Genomic DNA, 24015 nt, shown 5'->3' on the forward strand with positions numbered 1-24015 from the left:
CCATGCCAAAACATTTCCCACCCTCCACCTTATGGTGGCCAAAGCAACCTCGGAACTTGGCGGCCCAAGCCTAAGGCACATGGCATAATATCATGTTAAGTGGCAGGAAGCTGGAACTTGGGCAATGGGGCCAGGCAGGGAATACTTACAATCTTGCCAAAGCAGCGCTGGAACTCCACATAGTGTTGGCAGCTGTGGTGGATGTGGGTTTTGCAGTTCTTGCAACGCAGGCCGTATTTGTTATTGACTACAATAGAAAAAAAACCAATCTGTTGCAGGCAATTTGGGCTGTAAGAGCCAACCCCCTGCCAACCGTGCCCCCCACCCCTGCAACTCCAGCAGACTAAATCATGAATTGGGAACCTGAGGTCCTCCCAGTGTCACTGGACTATAACTGCCATTGTCCCTGGCCACACTTTGGCCACGTTGCCTGGGGCTGATGGGAGGTGGAGTCCAGCAACATCTGAAGGGCAAAATGTTTTCCCCATCCCTGGAGTAAACTCGAGGTGTCTGCAGCACGCTCATGTCCTCTAACATGGGCCTGTCCAATCACATGTAATGCCAAGATAGAAGGTGCCATTTGAAGACCACTAACTGGATCATTTCCCCCCAACTGGTCTCACTTCAGTATAGAGCCCAGCTTGTGTGTACCCTTTTGGCACTTTGAATCACACTGCGTCAAGAGCTGTCAGGGCAGAAATCTTCAGTTCTGTGTGCAACTGCCCCATGTGGTGAGAACTGCAGCTTGGACCATTTTCTTGCCAGTGAAGTAGCCTCAGGCTGGGCCTGCCCCCCCCCCCGAGCTGGCTATTGGGCTCTTCCAGGCAGGCCGGCCTATAAAAAGGGCTCCTGATTGGTCTGAGACCTTGCCTAAGCAGCAATTCCTTTCTGGCTCTGGTACCCGTGGATCATTTCTTGCAGCTTAGCTTTGACACATTCCCTCCTTATCTGTCTTACACATCTGGGTACATGATATTTTTGGATGGAGGGGGAGAGGCTGCATTTAAAACCAGTGTTTTCTTCAGCACTTGCATTGGTCTCAAGATTGCCAGTGTCTGCTTTCAAAATACTGGAAATTATCAGCAGGTGCAGAGTGGCTTTCCTTTCTAAAGGAAGCCAGCTAGATACCACTTTTGAAAGGACCAGAAAAGTCCAGAAAGGAAGGACATATCAGTGAAACATCAATTGCATTTGTGGGTGGGGGCTGACTTTAAATCCTTTTTCTGGCAACTGGCCAAGAGGCTGATTGGTGTCATATGGGACACCAATTGTGCTGGAAGAAATTATCAATGAGCAAACCCTTTCGCATCTCATGTGAATATCACAAGTCCTCACCTCATAAGAGAGAGCTGCATTATTCATTCCCTTTCCAGTCATAGGTATGCATGTCATGATATGAAGGGAGAAGATGACAGATGGATCATGTTGCAAATTCCCCAACCCCCAGTTCTTTCAAAATTGGGAAGGAGCTATGGCTATTAACTTCATTCCCTCCCTCCCTGTTACATTACAGTTCTCTTGAAGCGGCTCCAGTCACCATGTACTCACTACAGCATAATAGGAAAGAGAGATGTGGGCTTTACCTTCTCAACTTTAAAATGGCCACCTTGGATGATGAAAACTCATCTCTGACTCAGTGACATTTTTTGAGGGGGGAAAATGCTTGTGTATGTATCAACTTTATAATTTGGAAAGTTGTTAATCCATTCACTATGCACTGCTTAAGATAAAGGTAAAGGACCCCTGACAGTTAAGTCCAGTCGTGAACGACTCTGGGGTTGCGGCGCTCATCTCGCTTTACTGGCTGAGGGAGCCAACGTTTGTCCACAGACAGTTTTTCCAGGTCATGTGGCCAGCATGACTAAGCCGCTTCTGGCAAACCAGAGCAGTGCACGGAAAAGCTGTTTACCTTCCCACCGGAGTGGTACCTATTTATTTACTTGCACTGTGACGTGCTTTCGAACTGCTAGGTTGGCAGGAGCTGGGACCGAGCAATGGGAGCTCACCCCGTCACGGGGATTCGAACCGCCAACCTTCCGATCGGCAAGCCCTAGGCTCTGTGGTTTGGACCACAGCGCCACCCGCGTCCCAACTGCTTAAGATAAGGTAGCCAAATTGGACACCATTTTGAATCAAGTCGGTCGACTGAAACTTTCACAATGGCACTATTTTAACACTGCTTTCAAAACTGTACTGGTTTGGGGGTTTCTTAGAATTCCCAAGCAATGTTGGGTATAAGGCTGCTAGTTATATATATGTGGGCCACCATCACATCCAGCATTTAGTCCAGGCTTCCTCAAACTTAGCCCTCCAGATGTTTTTGGCCTACAGCTCCCATTATCTCTAGCTAGCAGGACCAGTGGTCAGGGATGATGGGAATTGTAGTCTCAAAACATCTGGAGGGCTGAGTTTGAGGAAGCCTGATTTAGCCACACAATCCATACCTTCTCCCATCTGTACCTTCTCTTCATCTTCATGACTCACCATCTCCCTGAAGCCTTCCCCATCCCCCTTCACTCCCTCTCCTTTACCCATTATGCTTGCTACCATTTTACAGACAGGACTCGTGTGCCTAGGGTGGCCAGCTTGGACTGACAAGCTGAAGCCTTGAAGTCGCCCGTCAAGAGTTTGCAGTGCTCACCACTAGGACAAGGTGCATTGCATTTCTATTTATAGTAAATCTTTCCAAACTTGCATCTATGCATATTTATCAAATATGCAAATTAGTGTTCTTTTTGTGTGGTGCACAATGTTTGGCAATGCATAACTGCCCATCGTATGTTTGTCTTTAACATGACAGACGGACATTCAGCAGTGAAACTTCCTCCCCCCACAACCACAGAGGTGCGGAGAGAGAAAAAGCCACGCTTGTCAGACTTCTACCTGTTATGCCATTGCCAAAGGCCCAAGCACCCTGCCAAGAGAGGGACGAGGCAACCTTCTGAGCACCACCATTCCCCCTGCAGTTCAACCCCCTCAGGTAGGACTCACGGACAATCATGCGGGCACAGACGTCGCAAAACTTGGGTTTTTTGAAGTAATGATCCTTGAATTTGTGAGGTCTGTCGTTAACTGGTTTCTCTGGCTCAGGTGGTGGTTCAGGCTCCTCCTCCTCTTCATCCTCTTCCTCCTCCTCATAGATGTAGTAGATGGGTCCTCCAGAGGGGCTGACCAGCTCCCCATTGGCCTGTGGTTCCTCTGGGGCAGGCTCCTCATTGGGCTTGCGTTGGAAAAGCTGCTTTAGCCGCTGCAGCTGAAGGTCCAGGATGGGGTGGGAGGGCAGGGTGGGGTGGGGTGGGGGGTGGTGGACAATCAGCACTTGATAGATGCCAACAGGGAACCTTGGCAACCAGCGCCATTGGCATGCACGCTCCAAACTTGTCCATGAGTAGCTCAAAAATGAGGCAAAAATGAGGCGGGGGGAGACCCCTTGGGCCTTTGGCAAACACAGGGGAAGAGAACCCTGGATTGCAGGCAATGCAAACAAATGTCCAGTGAACATATAGAAGCAGCATGGTGGCAGCCATACAACTGCATGGAGACTGGACCACAGAGCTCACCCATTTGCACATAGTGGCTTTTCCTTGCACCACCCACAAACTGATGGTCTGCAGTGGCAGAAAACATCCAGTGGCCACATCTCAGGGGGTGGAAGCCACGTCACAGAAACAATTTGCATTGTAGAACTCTCTCCATGCAATGGCCTTCTAAGCATGACTAGCAACTAATTAAAGATATTTTCTGTTTTAGTGGATTAATCATCTGCTTTTTAGCGATTAACTGGTTAATAATAATTATTCTAAAAGCAGGTATGTAGTTTCAAGTGCTTCACATATACTCATTGCAGCAAACCTTTTCTACAACCTTCTAGGGCAGAGCAGTACCACATTGCATATTTTTTGGGGTGGGGTGAAGCTTAGAGGCAGCAGTCTGCTTTCTAGGTCTGTGGGCAAAAGGTAGATTTCAAGTTGAACAGGGGGTGGGAGTGCTTGTTGACTCAGTCTGATTTTCTAAACAAACAACACAACAAGAGTAACTTCAGAGTAAATATGCACAGGATTACACTATAAGACATGTGCTTTATTTGGGGGGATATGCTTTAAACATAGTTTAAATGACTTGTGTGTATGCAGCCCAAGTTATTGTAGGTGTGCTCTTTTTAACTTGCTAATAATGCAAATTAAATTTTAAGTCCATGTGCCTATGACAAAAAACTCAAAAGGTGTCACTGGGCGAAAGATCTCTGCCCTGCAGAGACAAGATGACCCTCATGGTCCCTTCTGTGATTCTAAACCTGCTCTTGGGTGGGTGGGGGGAATAGATATCAAAAGATTTGCTAACTTACAATTTAACAACAAGGAAAAGAAACAACCATCCAATCTTTTAATTATCATCTTCTGTTGCAAAAACATAGCAGAAGCAAAACAGCCTCAAAAAAGTAAAGGGCCCTACCTTTGCAGCCTTGCTTATTTAAAACGGGCCCATACCAATTAGTCAACTAATTTTTGGGGTCATTAATGTACTGCTTAACACTTGCATTCCTAACTTTAAACAGCCAAACCCATCACTGATGCTTTGTGTGCCTTTCACTTAAGGTGCATTCCCCCCCCCCCCCCAGTATATATTATTTCAGCCATCAAGCTGGTACGGTAAGTGCACTTGCCACCCTTTTGTGGCATATAGAATTTTAACGCAGAATCAAAAACTTACAGGAAGCTGCCTCTGCCTGTTTTATCTTTACTCGTATTAGGAATGTAGGTCCCATCTCCTGAAGTTCCCAGCATTGGTCGTGGAAGCCAGCACAGCACCACATGGATTGGCTGGAACAGTGGCGATGTCATCAACCCACTGCACAATCTCCTCCCACTGACGCTGCTTTTATTTTAAAAGGGAGAGATGACACATGCACATTTAATTGAATAAATGTACATAATAACATTCCAAAATAGTAATGGCAGAAAGTCTGCTGGAAAAATATGGGGAGGGGAGACACAGGCTAAAGAGCCATCGTTCAATTCACTAGCCCAGCAGTTGGCAACTTTTTCCTACAGACCTTACGAATCATAAATTGTCTTGTTGGACAATTTAATAATTTTTTTGTACAAGAATATGCATCTCATATTTTAATAATCACAGCATATAGTAGCTTTTCTACTGCAATGGATGTGTGTGTGTGATATTTTAAAAAACATGTTTTCCTTTACCACTGGCATCATCAAAACCAGCACCAAATTATGAAAATCATGGGCCCTGGACCAACCTCTTGTTAGCCGACTCCAGCCCTGGTCAAAAGAGTCTGAAGCGCCGCCATCCGGTAAAAAACAACAACTCAAGAGGAAGGTCAAGTACAGGCATTTCCAACTGTTCCACAACTTTTCTGTGGAGCTGCTGGACAGATTGTGAGAAGAGTAGTCCTGTGTTAGTCCCTTGCAGCAAAAACAATAAAGGAGTCTTTCGTCCCCTTAAAGACTAACAAAGCATAAACTTTCATGGACACAGGTCAATTTCATCAGACACCTTATGTAAAATTTTAAAGAGAAAATTGTAATCTGAGAGCTGAATGGCAATGAGATGCAAAAGTTAAAGTTAATGATTATTAGAGCTTTAGGACTTCCGGTTGAGCCCGACACCAGAGCGGACGGGGATTCTCTCCGCTGAGAGAATCCCGGGTTTTCCGAAGGAAAAGGGGGTGCTACAGGGCGCAGTAGCCCCCGAAAATACTCTCTGGAGGAGGTCCAGGAGTTCAGGTTCCCGCTGAAGCCGAAACGCTAACCGCCCGGCCGTCAGGTAACTCCTAGCGGAGCGAAGAGAACGGCGAGCAGGGGAGCGGGCTGAAGGGAAGCCATTGCTGCCTTCGGAAAGCGAAGCCCCGAGTCCGCAGGGGGAGTGCTCAATTCTCAAATTATAAGAAATTCGGACCTAATTAAAACAAAAAAGAACTGATTCGGCAGAAGGAAGGATCCGGAATTGAAAGCTAAAACAACGGAGGTCGGTTTTCTCTGAAATCAGTATAGACGCAGGACTGCAAGCGGAGCTGGAAATCGAAAGTGAGTTGCCGCTAGCGGCTCCGTCTCCCTGCCCCTTTGAAACTTTGAAAACGGTTACTTTTTTAAAGTAACTGTTGCAGTGATAGTGAGAATATAAGTGGGGAAAAAAGAGGAGGGAGGTAGAAACCTTAAGCCCTCGAGGAAATTAGTACGGAGTCAGGAGGAGTACGTGATAATTGGAATCTGTGACTGCTTAAATATCTGCGCAACAGAGCTTAAGACTCCATTGTTACTATTTATAGAACAATGCTTCTTGTTTGGAATACAGAGAAGAAGGAATGATTTGAACGCCATTACACAATTTTTGTTAGTTTTTGGTAGTCTCTTGTTGCTGTATCTTCGTTTTGTTATTTTTTGTTGTTGGTAGAAGGAGAATAATTTTGCTTTTGCCTCTCCTCTGGTTTCTTTTTATAAGCTTTGGGGAGAATAAGTAAAAATCGGCCATAGACTGTGGTTTAAAACCCTGTGGGCAAACAGGGAATTACAACATGTTTTTTTCGGAACTGGCTACTTTTGACGGTTGTTCCCTGTATATTAATCTTTGATCCCCAAGCTTAGAATTGGTTAAACTTTTTCTTTTTTATTATTTGAAATTTGGAATTATCTGAACTTGGAAACCAATTAGAATTGGATCAAGACTATTTCGGTTGAGAGACTCTCTCCCTGGACTTTGCTGCTGTTTTGGCAAACTTTAAATTTTTTCTTTTTGCTCTCTCTTTTTTTTTTGGCAAAATTGAGCTTTTCTTTGCTTCTACCTCCAATTTGGGAAGAATTTTCGAAGGGATTTGGATATAATTTTTGGGACAATCTTAAAAAAAAAAAAAAGAAAAAGAAAAGAAAAGAAAAGAAAAATTTGGACTTTTGGATTATAACTGACCAACTCCTTTATATATTTATCGACGCCTTTGTTTGGATTATTGCGGATTGGTTATTTTGATTCTGATTGCCCTTATTTAATTGGAGATAGCCTAATTGGTGGCAGAAGAAGGATTAGCCTAAGTGGTGGCGAGAAGAGAAGGGTCGTACCATCTGACCATTGTACTATCCTACCATCCTACCTCTATTAATAACATTTGGATTTATTGACTTTACCCTTTCTGACTCCCAGGGGGAAATGACTAATTGTTAATTGTTGTGATACTGTTTGATATTGTTTGATGTGATATTGGCTGATAGTAACAAACCGAATATTACCTTATTTGGTGTATAAAATTGAGAGTGGGGGAGGATGAAGAAATCCGGGGAAGGAACCCCAGGGGACAGGAAAGGGTCAAAACAAGAGTCAGATTTTAGAGCAGAAATATTGAAGATGTTTGCAGAAACTAAAGAAAGTGAAAAAAATTTGGAAACTAAATTGGAACAGGTGGATAATAGAATTGGTAAAATGGACAAAAAAATTGATGAAACGGTGAATGAGCTTAAAGGACAAATAAAAGAGGTTACTAAAAGAACGCAGAAACTAGAAGAAGGATGGAAAAGAACAAAATTAGAAATGAAGGATATGAAAAAAGAGGAAGAGAAGATGAGAACAGATATGTCAGAAATGAATAAGACTCAGGAGGAGGTTCTGGACTCGATTGCAATGAATGAATTAAGACAGAGAGAAGGCAACTTGAGGTTGAGAGCAATACCGGAAACACAGGGAGAGAATATCAAGGAGAAACTAATAAAGGAATTGGCACAATGGTTGGAGATGGAGCAGGAAGATTTTGCAAAGACAGTTCAAAGCGCATTCAGATTGAGAGTAAAATCAGTTAAAACACGGAAAGTACCAGGAGATTGTCTAATTACGTTCAAAGACAGAGATATGAGGAATCAGATATTACAAAAAAATAGAGAAAAAAGGCTAAACATCGATGGGAATTACATCATTATTTTTAAAGATATTCCAATAAGATTGTTGAAACGAAGAGAGCCATACAAAGCATTTGTACAAATCCTCAAGAGAAATAAAATTGAATTCAGATGGGAATTTCCTGAAGGAATTTCATTCTTCTACAAAAGTAAGAAACATAGACTGACCAGTCCAGAAGAGACAAGTAAGTTCCAGAGAAAATATAAAGAACTAAGAACAGAAGAAGAAGAAGAAAAAGGAGCTGTAGGAGGAATAGCATTAGGAGGACTGGTCACAAGAGCAGGTGAAGAAAAAGAGGAGAGAAGAAAGAAAACAGACGAGGAAGAGGAAGAAGGAGAAGACGAGGAAGAAGAAGAGGAAGAAGAGGAAGTAGAGGAACAATAAAATTAGAGAGAAAAAAAAGATTATATTTAATTTAAGAAGTAAAAATGGCTTTAAAAATTTGGAATTGGAATATTAATGGAATGAATGACAGGAAAAAAAGGAATAAAATTGAACAGCATTTAAAAAAGGAAAATTTGGACATAATCTGTTTACAAGAAACGCATGTGGCAAAAAAACACAGAAAAGTCTTGATTAATAGAAGATTAGGGAATGAATTCATTTCTTCTGATAAAAGTAAGAAGAGAGGAGTGGTAATTTACGTGAGGAGTAAAATTGATGCCCAGCAAATCTTCAAAGATGAAGAAGGAAGAATTATCGCGGTACAGATCAAATGGCAAGGCGAAAAAATAATAATTGTCGGGATCTACGCACCAAATGGAAATAAGGTAGATTTCTTCAGAAATTTGGAAGAAAAGCTGTTCGAATATGTAGACCAAAAGATAATTGTACTGGGTGACATGAATGGAGTGGTGTCATTGGAAATGGATAGATTAAGAGCAGCAGGAACTAGTAAAGAAGGAAAACTTCCAAAAACATTTTTTTCACTGGTAAAATGCTGCAACTTAATAGACATATGGAGATTGAGACACCCGCTGGAAAAGCAATTTACATTTTATTCGGATCCGAACCAGTCAATGTCAAGAATTGATCAAATTTGGGTTTCAAATGAGTTAACTCCAAGAATCAAGCAAATAGAAATTCAACCAAGAGTAATATCAGATCACAGTCCAATAAAACTAGAATTACAAGGATACGAAGAAAGAACATTCAGATGGAGAATGAATGATTGCCTTCTAGATGATCAAAAAATTGTGGAGAAAGCTCAAAAATCTTTGACGGACTATTTTGTTAATAACTACAACAAAGGCACGAAAATCAATACAGTATGGGACGCTAGTAAGGCGGTTATGAGAGGATTCTTTATCCAGCAGAATTCCATCAAAAACAAAAATAGAGAGAAAGGTAAGAAAGAAATCCTAAGACAAATAATGGACAATGAACAAAAATTGGTCAAAAAACCGAATAATGAGAAAATAAAACAGAACATAAAGGTGTTACAAACACAATTTGCGATGATAATCAACAAAGAGGTGGAATGGAATATAAAAAAAATGAGACAAAGGAATTTCGAATCGGCGAATAAATCAGGAAAATGGCTAGCTTGGCAAATCAAAAAAAGAAAAGAACAAAGCACAGTTAATAAAATCATCGTGGAGGGAGAAGAAATTGACAGCCCAAAAGGCATTAGAAAAGGATTCTTGGACTTTTACAGACATCTATATAAAAGAACAGAAAAAAATAATTTGAGGAAAATAGAGAGGTATTTAAAAGAAAAAATGGTGCAGAAGATCCCGACAGAAAAAAGAGAAAGGCTGAATACCCCAATTGAATTAGATGAAATAAAAGAGGCTATAAAAGAACTTAAGAAAGGGAAAGCTCCAGGCCCGGATGGATTTACAGCAAGATATTATAAAGAGATGAAACACATCCTGTCGTTGCCCCTAAAAGAAGTTATGGATAATATTCTTAAAGAAAAAGAAATCCCGGAAACATGGAAGGAAGCATTTATCACATTTATCCCCAAACAAGATTCTGATCTAACACAAGTAAAAAACTATAGGCCTATTTCGTTACTCAACACAGACTACAAAATATTTGCGAGTATTTTGGCGAAAAGGATGAAAAGAGAATTAAAGGATATTATACATAAGGACCAAGCGGGTTTCTTACCTGGCAGACAGATGCGAGATAATGTTAGGAATATAATCAATATTTTGGAATATCTGACTGCCAGAAATGAGAAACAAGCGATGTTAATATTTGTTGATGCGGAAAAGGCCTTTGACAACATATCTTGGGATTTTATGCTGAAAAGTTTAGAATATATGGAAGTAGGGGCGGAATTTCTCAACGGAATTAAAGCAATATATACGGAGCAGAAAGCTAAATTAATTGTAAATAATGTGATTACTGAGGAAATTGGGATATCTAAAGGCACACGACAAGGGTGTCCACTTTCACCATTGTTATTCATCATGGTACTGGAGTTCTTTCTAAAATCTTTAAGGGAAAATGAGGCAATAAAAGGGGTTGAAGTAGGCCGGAATGAGTATAAAGTGAAAGCCTTTGCCGATGATCTGGTTATAACGGTAGAAGACCCTTTAGAAAGCATGAGAAACATACTTATAGAGATAGAGAGATTTGGTCAAGTGGCAGGATTTATATTGAATAAGAAAAAAACCAAAATAATTGTTAAGAATATGGACTCTGAAAAAATTGAAGAGATACAGCAGCAAGCAGGTATAGAAGTGGTGAAAAAAGTGAAATATTTAGGTATATGGATAACCCCCAAGAATATAGATTTATATCAGAATAATTATATACCAGTGTGGAATGGGATAAAAAAAGATTTGGATACGTGGGGACGAATGAAATTATCATTCTGGGGAAGGATTTCAACGATAAAGATGAGCGTGCTACCAAAACTACTGTTTCTATATCAAACAATTCCGATAATCAAGGGGACTGGGGTCTTTAAAGATTGGCAAAGAACAATTTCAAGATATATCTGGCAGGGAAAGAAGCCAAGAATTCAATTTAAGTTATTAACGGATGCAAAAGAAAGAGGAGGCTTTGCCTTGCCAGACTTGAAATTATATTATGAAGCCTCAGGTCTCTGTTGGTTAAAGGAATGGATAAAATTAGAAAATACAGAACTGTTGGACTTAGAAGGTTTTGACAACAGATTTGGATGGCACGCGTACCTATGGGCTGGAAAGAAGAAAATCCATAGAGGTTTTGGAAATCACATCTTCAGAGGATCATTAATAGAAATATGGGAGCGGTATAAAAACCTACTGGAAGCAAAAACTCCACACTGGCTGTCGCCATTAGAGGTTATGGCTGTTAAAAAAACTAATATGAGAAAGAATTGGATTACATATGGAAATCTGATCATTAAAGAAGGGGGGAAATGGAAAATGAAACCATATGAAGAAGTGAAAGAATTTATGTATGATTGGTTACATTATTTCCAAACAAATGAAATGTTTAAGAAAGACCTTAAAGAATATGGATATATAGAAAAAGATTCTAGATTTCAAATAGAAATAATAAATAATGAACATAAAAACTTATCCAAAATGTATAAAATATTGTTGGAATGGCATACAAAAGATGAAGAAGTAAAATCAGTTATGATAAAATGGGCCAGGGATATTGGACATAATATACAATTTGATGATTGGATAAAACTTTGGAAGGATGGTATTAAATTTACTGCATGCACTGCATTAAAGGAAAATGTTATGAAAATGATATACAGATGGTACATTACACCAGTAAAATTAGCAAAAATGTACAAAACATGTAAGAAATGTTGGAAATGTAAAGAAAAGGACGGTACATTTTTTCATATGTGGTGGGAATGTAAGAAGGTGAAAAGCTTCTGGGAGATGATATATAATGAGTTGAAAAAAATGTTGAAATATACATTTGTTAAAAAACCAGAGGCTTTTCTTTTAGGAATAATAGGGAATGAAATAAATAGAAAGGACTACAAAATTTTCCAGTATGCAGTGACAGCGGCAAGAATACTATTGGCCCAGAATTGGAAACAAGAACAAATACCAACGTTGGAGGAATGGAGAACAAAGCTGATGGACTATGCAGAACTTGATAAGCTGACAGGGAAGATTAGATATCAGCGAGATCAAAGTTTCATCGAGGACTGGAAAAAATTAACAGATTATTGGGAAAGTATAAGTGATAACGAAATAACGTTAGTGGCATTAAAAGAAGCTCTGTAACAGATTAAGAAATATTGCAAAAAAGCAGAATATAAGATGGGGGTAAGCACAAAGGTAATATGAAATTGGGAAATGTGTACTAAAAAATTAGAATTCGAATGATTATCAGAGAAGCTGAAGGAAGTCAAAAAAATTGGCAATGTATTACAATTTGTTAATGTGAAATGATTGTATGGAAAAATTAATAAAATATATTTAAAAAAAAAAAAAGATTATTAGAGCTTTAATATATGTTAGCCACAGCTTTAATCTTTTACAGGGGCAGTTTGGTGAAAATTGCTGGGACACTTGTATTAACACCTACAGTGGGGCAGGAAACTATTTTGCAAGAAACCATTGTAGAGACATAAATACTGGCATTATTCAGCCAATTAACACAATGCTGCAATAAAAACAGAGCTCCTCCAGAGTAGGGCTCGTGGTGGACCACATTCCTTTGCACAGACCAGCACATCCATCTCCTTGATTGGCACCTGGGTGTGTGCCACTACCTCTCAATTCCAGTTTTTACACCACCAGTAACCTCACCCCACAGATGTGATAAAGTTCATTTTGACCCTGAGCAGTGCAGTTTGTGAAAGGCAGAGGCGGCGAGGGGGGCAAGGGGAAGTGTCACTGACCCAGATGTTGCTTCTGCTGCCAGGGAGGGCAGCCAAGTCAGCTCACAGAGGACTCCTGGGGCATCAGTAAACTGGAAAGCATGCAGTCAGCGCTGCTTGAAATGCAACCCCACTCCTATGGTTACAGACGCTAACATGTCCCAGGGGAGGAGAACCAGCCAATACTCATCTCTCGTGCATTCATTCACATACACCTATTTGTGCGCACACAGGGTCTCCTGGGATCTTAGCATTTGGCAGTGGAATCAAATGTGGAAATTCTTGCAGAGCTTGGGTTACTGCCGCCAGTTTCAGCCACCACAGAAAGCTAAACACGATAACTAAACCGACGACTCTTGAGATGTGGCTCAGGATCTTTCAAAACATTGTGTCAGAACACAAATTCTCTGTTGAGAGACTTGACTGTTATCAGCTAAAGAACGGGAAAGTTGCTAGAGGTAGGGGAACAGCCTTGTCTTCTCCTGAAAAGGAATTTGACCTGAATATTCCATGTGAGCGATCAAAAACTCTTAAGGAGTGTGTGTATTAGAGATATGCTCCAAGAGTGAGTTTCCCTCTGCTGTTGCTATCGTGTCTCTATCCCATAGGAATTAAAAAGAAAAGACACATTAGTGGTTCCTTCAAAGAGGGAGGAGATCTGCTCAAAGTTGGTGGTGTGTCTGCCTCAGTTCTAATTGCAAGAATTCAATTATTGCCCCTAGAAGTTGCATATTTCCCTGCCAGCTAATTTTCACACACTACCTGGTGCTGGAGAAGTCCGCTCCAGGGAAGCCATGCAGCCTCCCCCTTCACAGAAAACCCAAAGCATTCCTGCATATTCACCATTGCTGGATAGTGCCAGAACAGATAACGCCAGATGCAGCACAGCACAGTGAGTGGCAAAAAAGACTAAGCTGAGAATCTGGAAGCTTCTTGTTCAGATCTCTGCCATCTCTGAGTCACTAGCAGGGACTGAGGCAAGCCCCCCTTTCAGCCTCAGCCCCCTCATCTGCAACTGCCCTTGTTCTATAGAACAGCTTTCCTGTTGAGATACAACCAACATCCATTACCTGAACTTTCCAGAAACAACTGAAGGTATTTTTGTTCTGATGGGCCTCCGCAGCTGGATAAAGTCTTTGCCATGTGGTTCTACTTGACTGGGTTTTAGTTTTGTTTTAAATGCATCAGATGTGGGTGTTTTTTGTGGGGATCTAACTTTTTTTGCTGTTTTTTAAATGTGCATTGCCTGAAAACTATTGTATAGAAGGTGGTCATATTTAAGGTGATTGATAAATTAACAATTATAAAAAATAATACTGGTCTGCCTTAAAGGGCTACTATGAGAAATACAGAGAATGTACATGAAACGCTTTGAACACTTAAGAAAAGGTGAATCTATGCAAAGTTTTGTGTGCACATGTTAAATGCATGCTAAAGAACAGGAAAGACAGGATTATCAGGGATATTTCTAATTTGAGCACACATTTTTAAGGCCACCTCATTCCACTCCACTTTACCCTTGCAATGCCTCTGATTTTCCATGTGTTCCTGTTCTTGCAATTCAGAACAATCTTATATGCATTTAAAAAATAATAATCTTTGGCATATAAATCACATGACAACTCTATAAAGTAGGCTATGCTTCCCATTTTACAGATATGGAATGGCTGGAAAATAGTGATGTGTCCAACACACCGCATGACAAGAGTATGAGCATGGTGTGATCTGAAGCCAGGACCTACTACAGTGTTGAAGTTAAACGCTTTTATCTACTGTCGTGCACTGCCTGCAGACATGCATAACAGCCGCAAGAGACAACCAGCACTGCCAAGCTGGCTGTCTTGATTACCGTAAATGGGCCTAGCAGCAAGAAAACTAGTAAGCAATCAGAGATGTAATAAACAGTGTTGGATCCTTAGGGCTGCCATACATCACGTGGATTTCAAAGGCGGAATTGGCGTCTGAGGGGAATTTCCGAAAAGTGGCTGCTTTGTCCTGGATCGAGAAATAGCTCAACAATTTGGGGTCTTTTTTAAAAAAAAGGTCAACAACCAGGGTGTCTTGGTTTTTACTTTTTGAAATATGGCAACCCTAAGATTTTGCTTTCCCCACCTTTGGAATGAGGCACCACTCAAAATATGGGCAGCAAAAAGCAGAGGCAACTTTGAATTTGGAGAAAGGCAGAGAGCTGAAAGTTTAGAGCTGTGAGTTTACTGATTGGTGCTTTGAGAATCTGATGCAGGATCAATGCTTTTGCAGATTGCTTTTATTTGCTTACACTAGGCACTGTTTTTATGTGTGTAAACAAAAATGGATATGAGAACGATTTATGTTTCCAGTACCCTCGTCCAAGGGAAACTAGAATATCATGACCTCCCCTGAATGGTGAGTTTAACATTAGTTCTGCAGACGTACATTATTGATTGTTGAATAAATTCCTGCCCCTTAAAAGAAACATATTTAATTCTTTTGAGACCCAAGAAAGACATGCTACTAATTTCAATGATCTCCATGTTTTTCCACAGGCAAGCTTCATTGCTCACAAAGACCCACACATAGCCATAAAGTATTGGTAGTAGTGGTTTGTTTAAAGTAAAAGTGATGCCACAGAGCTGGAATAGCCAACATGGTGCCCTCCAGATGTTGTTAGCTCTTAGCTCCCATCATTCTCACCACTGGCCATGCTGGCTGGGGCTGATGGGAGTTGGAGTTCGGGAAGATTTGAAGGACACCATGTGGCTATCCCTACCGTATAGGAATTTAATCTTTGGCACAGATGTGTTTTACAGGGTTTGTGTACCTCATTTCAGCAGTGTGAAGATGAGAGTATAAATTGGTCATTTGCTAAAAGGATATCAAAGTATGACTCTGGATAAGCCAGCATGGCCTACTGCTTTCTAATAGTGGCTTCATAGAGTAAAACTTCACAGATGTGTCTGTCTATGCTTTTGCACAGCTCCACCAATCTGGGAGCCCCAATCAGGCTGACCCACCGTGGGCCAACATGGGGATCACCTACCCTGCACCTGGTTCTGAATTAGTTCTGCAGCGGGGCTAATATTTCAGGGTAGATGTTGTTGTTTAAAAAAATTCTTATTAAATATACAAATAGAAGGGAAGAAACTGACAGAGAGCTGGAGGGGTGGGGTCTAGGGGATGGTCCTTCACAAATGACCTCTCTTGCAACTCTGCGTAATTGTTTCCTCCACTCAGAGGCATTTATCCTGCAGAGTACTACTTCAGGGATGAGGCCTGACAGCTCTGGATAGCTCTGGACCATCCAACCCAACTTACAGTGATCCGTGGCTGTCTCAACTCAACTTGCTGATGCTCAAATCCCTCTGAATAGGGCTGGTTTGGTTTGGTACTTGGCTGAATCCAGTACACAGCTTGTGTGTGTGTGTGTGTGCATGCGCACATGTGTGTATGTGTCTACAAGGAGCTCTGTTTGCACTTCCATCCTAATGTGTCCAAAGGGAAACTCAAATGGGAAGATGTGCAGGTTACCTAAAGCCAGCACAGCTTCCCCCTATGAGATTCCTTTTAGACACAATACATTTGTTTACTGGCATTTTGTGCAATGCCTAAACTTATCTAGTCTCTGCCAACTCTTCCAAATTTCAGCAAACTGTTCAAAATTCTAGACTTCCACAGAATTACACAGCTTGAATACATTTGTATGCTTCACTGGAACAATACATTCCCTTCAAGGCAGAACTTTGACCTCTGTGCTGCAAAATTCCCAGCATGCCTTGCAGATTTAGACCAGGATCCAAAACAAAAGCACACCAGAAAAGCAATTTTCCCCACCAAAAGGCAGGTTGGGGCTTGAGTTTCTTGAACAGCAACCTTCCATACAGCAGGACAAACCATTATGGATTTCCTAGCTCAAGCAGAACATTGGACTAGATATTGTTCTATCCCATTTGAAATGGTTCTGCTTGTCTTAGAATTGTGATGCTTTTATCTGAAGGGGGCAAACGGCTGACAATATGTGACATCATTGTCACATCTACCAACAGGACGGGTTCAAGATCCTTGTATTAATTTACAAACCCTGGAACAATTTAGGTCCAGGGTCCCATAGGGACCATCCCAACCTGTATATCCATCTCAGTCACTGAACTCATCCATAGCTGGTTGCCCTCCAAATTGGTGAGGCTCATTTGACATTAACACAAAACTGAGGTTTTAGTGCCACCAGCCTAGCCCTGTGGAATGCTCTTCCAATAGAAATTCATCAGGTGTTTTCTGTATTGACCATTAAACATTCCTGAAAATTTCTTTGTCAGCAGGCAATTAAGTTAATAACTTTCTATAATGCTTAGTTGGTGATCTGTGTCCCCCCCCCCTCCATGGATGGTTTTTATTATGTGTAAATAATGGTAAACCACTTTGATATTTTTAGTGAAACTGCAGTCTATAAATTTTTTTACAAACAAACAAATAAACCTGTTTTTCTAATTTTATATTCCATTGTTGTAACCTGACCTAGGGCTTATGGCGAAGGCCCAGCAATAAATTTAAGAAATAAATAAATAAATGGCCTACACGGCCCCCTCCAGATTTATGAAGATGAAGAGGAGTTTGGATTTGATATCCCGCTTTATCACTACCCTAAGGAGTCTCAAAGCAGCTAACATTCTCCTTTCCCTTCCTCCCCCACAACAAACACTCTGTGAGGAGAGTGAGGCTGAGACTTCAGGGAAGTGTGACTGGCCCAAGGTCACCCAGCAGCTGCATGTGGAGGAGCAGGGAAGCGAACTCGGTTCACCAGATTATGAGTCTACTGCTCTTAACCACTACACCAATCTGATTCTGATGCAAGTAGATAAATAGGTACCGTTGCAGCGGGAAGGTAAAAGCTGTCTCCGTGTGCTCTGGTTTCCGTCACGGTGTTCCGTTACGCCAGAAGCGATTTAGTCATGTTGGCACATGACCCGGAAAGCTGTTGGCGGACAAATGCCAGCTCCCTCGGCCTCAAACAGAGAAGAGCGCTGCAACCCCATAGTCGCCTTTGACTGGACTTAACCGTCCAGGGGTCCTTTACTTTTACCTTTTACTAAAAAAAAGGCAGTCAACTTGTTGAAAACATCATGCCAATTGCCCTGGTGTATGAAGAGTGTTTTGTTTTGTTTTTCTGAATGATCACCCAACCTAGACAGGCTGGCTTTTATTTTGTTATATGTTTTAAAATTCTGGTTTGTTAGCAACCCATGGGTTATAGATTGATGGCTTTCTGTTCAAGAAAACATGTTGTTCTTAAATCCATGTTAAATACCCATTCTTTAGTAGCTTTTTTGGATCATGGCAAAAAGATAACTGCTTATATTTAAAGTTGGACAAGCTGGCCCAATGGCAACCATAACCTTCAGGGAAACCATGAGAAGAAAGTGTGCCATACTCTGTGCTCATAGAAATAAGGCAACATCAATGGCTCTTCCCAAGACTTACATCTCAGGTTTCCAGACAGGTATATTGGTGGTTTGTTGGAATGGGATGTCCTCAGCCTAAACTGCAAAGGGCAGGATATTCCCATCTGATTGGTTGCAGCCACTGTGGCCAAAACAGGCCAAAGTCAGAAGGTTCTGGCATCGTAGGACATTCTTAAGGAGGACTTCCAAGAAAGATCCCATGGCTGATTGTGGAGGAATTGGGACACAGAAATGGGAGTCACCCCACCCTTGTCCTCCCAGAGTACAGCCCACAACAGAACTTACCCCTTCAGTCGATTTCCCCCCTTCAGATGTGGGTGATGCAGGTGGCTCAAGAATTTCTTTTTCTGTCATACTGCATGGGGAAGAAAGCAGGTGCAACAATAAAGACGCAAAGACATAACCCAGGCACCTCCACTGTTTGTAGGAGGTGGGAGCCAGAAACCCGTGGGATGGGTGGTGCTCACAGCATCAATTTCAGGTGAGTGTGCATGCGCGCACACACTCATTATTCGCAATGTCCCCAAACTCAAACCACACTTAATCAACAATCCTCCATCAAAGTGGCCCGGGGGAGGGGGATTTCCATAACAGGAAACCACAAATACCTAGGTTAAGCTTCCAATCTGGTGCCCTTCCAATGGTTTGGACAATTTCTCCCAAAGCACCTGGAGGGTAACAAGCTGGTGAAGGCTGACCTGGATGTTTTCCAGCATCAGGCGTCTAGCAAATAGGAGCCTTGGGATGGAAAGGGTGAAATTACACCACAGGCATCTTTGCGGGTGAATGGCAGGTGAAGGTAATACAGGTTCTCAGGTTGGCTGGGCTTGAAGCTAACCAGGAAAAGAACACATGCAGAGTGCCTCCCCCCACACTAGTATTGCCACTTTTTAACTGGTAGGCTAGGGATAGTACAGCATTCTCTACCATCAGTGGGATATGACAGGTGGAATCTGAAGGAGCTTGATGAGACTATGGATTTATCTAGTTGCATTTTTAAAACTATGAAATAAGAGTTGGCAATCAAATGGGGACTAGGGCATTATTACCTACACAGGAATTTCTATTTTCAAAAGTGAAACAAAACATTCCATGTGGTATATTTCTGTAGAATAACTCGCAAGAAAAAGGAACAGTTTGAAAAATCTTGATGCCCTTTTCTGACATTTATGAAATTGAATAATTTGATGCCTTCTCTGCTGAAATGAAATAAGGCTGTAATATTTTAGGAGGTGGTATGTGGACACTGAAGTTTAACGACTGCATAAATAAATGAAATCATGTATTACTGTTTATTATATAAAAGTATGCAATTTAATATTTATTAAGAAAAAATGGGGGGGGGGGAACCCTCACCTTTAAAGTTCTTTCATCACAGCGCAACACATATTCTTTAACCAGAAGCAGAGCTGACTGGGAAGATGCATGCAGTTCTGAGGAACAGCTGAGAGTGATTAAAAAGGGGTTTGGATTTTTGAAAAAGGGTATTTGGAGGAAGGGTGGAATATAAATTTAATATACTTTCTGCTGCTTGACTGATCAGTAGGAAGGTATGTTGTGGTTTATACAAGATTAGGCACTGGGCCAGAAGCAGGCAGTATAAGCACATTCCCCAAGGCCTCTTGGAGATTATGCATAATGGCTAGGGAATATAATAAATTCAACCAAGAAATTCACATTTCCCCAAGATGTGCAGAGCCTCTTATACTGCCTTAGGGCAGGGATGGGGGAACCTGGGGCCTCCAAATGGTGTTGAACATTTAGCTCCCATCAGCTCCAGCAAGAACCATCAATGGTGAGAGATGTTGGAAACTATAGTGTAGCAACACCTGGAGGGCTAAAGGCTTCCCATACTAGGAGTAGGGTATGTAGACCCACAACTACCAATACTCCTGGGGCTCCTGATAAATCCTCTAGTTTTCTTCCTTTTCTTTCTTTACCAACTAAGGCTGGTAAAAGGGTAGGCCATTTCCAATCCCGGGAAATGTGGTTGGGTCAAGATACTGAGAGCATCTTCAAGATGCTGAGAGCTAACTCTTCTCCCACACTTAACAAAAGAACTACAGTTCTCGCGGTTTCTTGAGAGTGAATGATTATTAAACCAGTCAAAATTTATAATAAAATCTCCTCAGAGGGAAACATTAGGGAAACAGTTTCACAATTTTCCACATAGGGATTTATTTGATCTAGTGAGGCAGAAGAGAAATTCACAAAGAGATCACCCCCTTGGCTTCTACTGCTCACTACTTTCCCCAAGAGGTTATGGGGCTAGCTAACCAGAGTTTAACATAGTTAGAACAAAATCAGGATTTCTAGGAGAAATTCATTCAGAAACCAACTTATACTTTAAAAAGACCCCCAGAAATGCATTATTACCTGGTTAATGTTTGAAGAGAGCAGATGGATTGCAGCACTGGAAAAGGTATAAACAAAATACTTCATTTCTATAAACAGGCGCTGGGAAGCCCTGCTTCTTAATCCTGGCTGTATATGGACAGGCTGGGATTACTCAGCGGTGAGGGAAAAACACTCTGAGGTGTTTTTCTTTTATTATTATTACTTTTTCAAATGTTTAAGCCCTGGTGTTGTAAAAGAGGTGCTGGCACTGAGCCCTGACACACATTAAGTGCTGACCAAAAGTACACATACTTCCTCACCTGCCTAAGCTGTCTAAAAACCTGAAAATTTCTGAAGGAGCTCCTCTTCCTCAGCAGAATAACTGAGCCCCATAAATATCAAACTGGGAAGGAATTATTTGTTGATATGGGCCATTTCCCCCACTCAGCAAACCACCTCTCAAACCTTTATGAGAACCAGGAGTGGCCAACGGCAAGCATGGCCCATGCCTGTCATTAATAGCCACGTCACACTATCAGGACATCAGCAGAAAAGCATTTGGGCTGTCCAGTGCGTAGCTGCTCCCAAGTGCCTGTGCCCACAAACGGACTCAAAGGTTCTGCAGCAGTCATAGCACCCCTCTGCCTCGCATTCCTAGAGGTTTCCTCATGGCTGCCTGGCTGTCTGCTTGGAAACTCACGTAAGCTGCACATTTGCTGGGTGGTGCAGACAGGCAGAAGAACACACTGTTGTACAACTCTCAATGTGTAAAGCAGATATAACTCCCCAAGGGCAAAAAGTTATTTGCATTTAAAGCCTACATTTAATCACATCAAGGCAGCTATGAGGGCCACAAATAGTCTTCACCTCCCCCCCTTTAGTATCAATTTTAATTAAGATATTTTTAGAAAACAGCAGAAAAACTTTTTTTTTAAAAAAAGCATAATGTGCTAATCCCGTTTTCTTTCTCAGAATTGCTTTATAGCAGGTGCCTTAATATTCTTTGCTTTAGACTTTTAGTGGGAATCAACCCCCTGTGAAAGCCAGGCGACCGTGCTGCAAAAATGGAAAAGTACTTTAGGAAGTCTTGATCTTTCATTTCTAAAAGCACAAACTTACAACTTGTAGATCCCAACACATACCCTCTTGCCTGTGGATTACCACAAAGCACAATTATTTCCGCAGAAACGGTCATCTCCCCACCCTCTTCCAGAAAAGGCAATTCGGCCATTTTAAACCTTCACAGATTGAAACATGCATATTCCTCTACCTCTGAAAGCAAGTGGCTTAAAGTGGGTAAAATGAACTGCCTTGTTTGCTTTTTGAGGCATGGGTGGCATCTTTCATGGTTCTAAGTTCTGGGACTGAGACGTTTATGCCTCTGTGAGCCAAGAGCAGATGACAGTGGTGGAGGCTGGAGAGAGAACAGGCACACTTACCTTCAGGAATAAAGGACACACACTTCCTGCAGGTTAAATCCTTCCAGAAGTATCAGGCAGTCCCCACAAACGCAGCTCCCCCTTCGTCCTGCCCAACATCTCACTTTAGAGATCCATGGGGATAAAGATTTTCCCCTTCCTGAGTCTTAGCATGTAAAAGTTTGCCGTCCCAGCACCACAAAGAACTTGAGTGACAGGAGAGGGGGAAAGACAGCTGCCATCTATTGGGAGGGCTGACATGGAGAAATTGGACACTGAATAGCAGCTTGAACATGGCTTGTGGGCCAAACTGCCTGAGACAGCAACACAAAAGCTCAGTTGGGAACTGAGGAGGGGAGGGAACTGTTCAGATACTGGCAGATCCATTGGCCTAGGAGCTTTTGAACAGAAATCACTGCCTGGGATACAGCCTCCAACTGACCTCAATGCTGCAAATAGTGCACCTTGACAGAGTATCTCAGGCCATAACATAGCATCACAGACAGATAGCCGGGAACACACAATCCCACTGGGCTTCCTAATTTTTCATAGATGCCTTTCTGTACAAACCTATCTTCCTTATGCAAGAGTGCAGCCTATCAGTAACACGTAATGAACACGTTTGCTTTCTGTTCTCCATTGCCTTTAACACCTGACAGATTCTGCAGCCATCCTAACTTGACCATTTTTTCTCAATTTTGTAAGGCACCTGACATCAGTGTTGATTCAAGAAAAAGGAAAGCAATGTTCAGAGCAGGATTTCCCTCTCACCCCCCCCCCCCCAATCTAGCTCTGTAAAGGGCAAGCCATTCTTATTTCATACCAGCCACAAATATTTACTTGCTTTTCGCCAACCAACCCAATAAAGGAAATCAGAGGATCAACATGCTTCATAACTGATGCGGTTTAACTTCTCAAGCCGCAGGCTAGCTCTAACAGACTGCCCTTTCCCTTGAGTTTCACCCATGAAGTCTGGATAGAGATTACAGAGTACACAGTGCACAGGAAGAACACAGGAAGCTGCTTTAAACCCTGTCAAAGATTTGTCCCTCTAGTCTGGTACTGTCTAATCTGGCTGCAAGCGGCAGTCTCAGGGAGAAGTCTTTCCCAGCACCTGTTAGCCAAGATCCTTTCCTTAAACTGGAAGTGCCAGGGATTAAACCTGGGATCTTCTGCATGCTATGGTGAACAACAAACTGACCACATCTGGCTATGGAGCAGATTAATCATATGCACCTAGAACTTCAGAATTGAATTGTATTTCTATGTAAAGTGCCATATACACTGTATGTCTACGGTCCAAGACTGGATAGGTTTGTCTTTTTAAAAGGCCCTTGCCCAATGAAAAGAACCCACATGTTTTAACTTACATATTTTAGATAATAATTAATTGGGGATGAGGATGATGATGATGATGTGTGTGTGTGTGTGTGTGTGTGTGTGTGTGAAGGCTGAGAAATAGGAGTTTGCTTAGGCATCCCACTGAGATGATGGCAGAGGAAATAGATTCAAATCAATGAACATCTAGATCACAGCTCAGGATCTTAGTCAGTTGGAGAACTGTAAACTGCAGCAGCAATGGGGAGGCAGTGACTGGGAGTTCCAATGGTCAAGGGTTGGGGAAGTGGCACCCCACATAGATCTGTGTCCTTCCACAAGGCTAGAAGAATGAATTGTGAAAAATGAACAGACATGTCATTTCATTACTTTGCATTATTTATATAGGGCTAGATTCAACTGAATAGTTGTACTAGCCCGCTGAAAAGCCCCCACAGCACAGCGGGGCTTTCCCTCTTCCCTCTCCACCCCCCAAAAAACCCTGATGTGAAATGGTTAAGCTAAGGAATATTGCACTGGGAATTGGCATCTTGCAAAGAGCATCACAAATAGAAATAATGTGTGAATAGAACCAGCATGTCTCTGGTTATAAGGGTGGGTGGGGATTCAATTCACCTGGCCAACTAAGTAGCAATAACCCCTGCCAGGAATAAAGATGGATCTGCCCCAGGTCTCTGTGTGCTACATTTTCACATGGATGAAGGTTATGATTCTAACATCCCAGACTTCATGTCTCTTGCTTATGTATTTTGTCTAGTTTTAATTTCTAAACTTAAAAGATGTGGAAGATGAA

At 41.8% G+C, this 24015-nt stretch overlaps 1 protein-coding gene across 4 annotated transcripts in view; it reads right to left on the minus strand.

Moving 5' to 3' along the window:
- The window catches only part of STAC3 (SH3 and cysteine rich domain 3), a 36836-nt gene extending 14605 nt beyond the window's left edge, over positions 1 to 22231 (minus strand). The window contains exons 1-5 of one of the 4 annotated variants that reach the window (XM_053370514.1): positions 21906 to 22231; positions 20506 to 20542; positions 18415 to 18484; positions 2992 to 3220; positions 150 to 247 (exon numbers count right to left, since the gene is read on the minus strand). In XM_053370514.1, coding sequence (XP_053226489.1) covers positions 150 to 247; positions 2992 to 3220; positions 18415 to 18483 — 396 coding nt within the window. In that variant the 5' untranslated portion in view covers position 18484; positions 20506 to 20542; positions 21906 to 22231. Of the gene's footprint in view, positions 1 to 149; positions 248 to 2991; positions 3254 to 18414; positions 18485 to 20505; positions 20543 to 21905 lie in introns of all 4 variants that reach the window. The other 3 variants (XM_053370496.1, XM_053370486.1, XM_053370505.1) reach the window with 3 other exon arrangements.
- Between the last annotated feature and the right edge of the window lie 1784 nt (positions 22232 to 24015).

Source organism: Podarcis raffonei, chromosome 2, assembly GCF_027172205.1.
Source record: "Podarcis raffonei isolate rPodRaf1 chromosome 2, rPodRaf1.pri, whole genome shotgun sequence".
In the NCBI taxonomy this organism is placed as follows: Eukaryota; Metazoa; Chordata; class Lepidosauria; order Squamata; family Lacertidae; genus Podarcis; species Podarcis raffonei.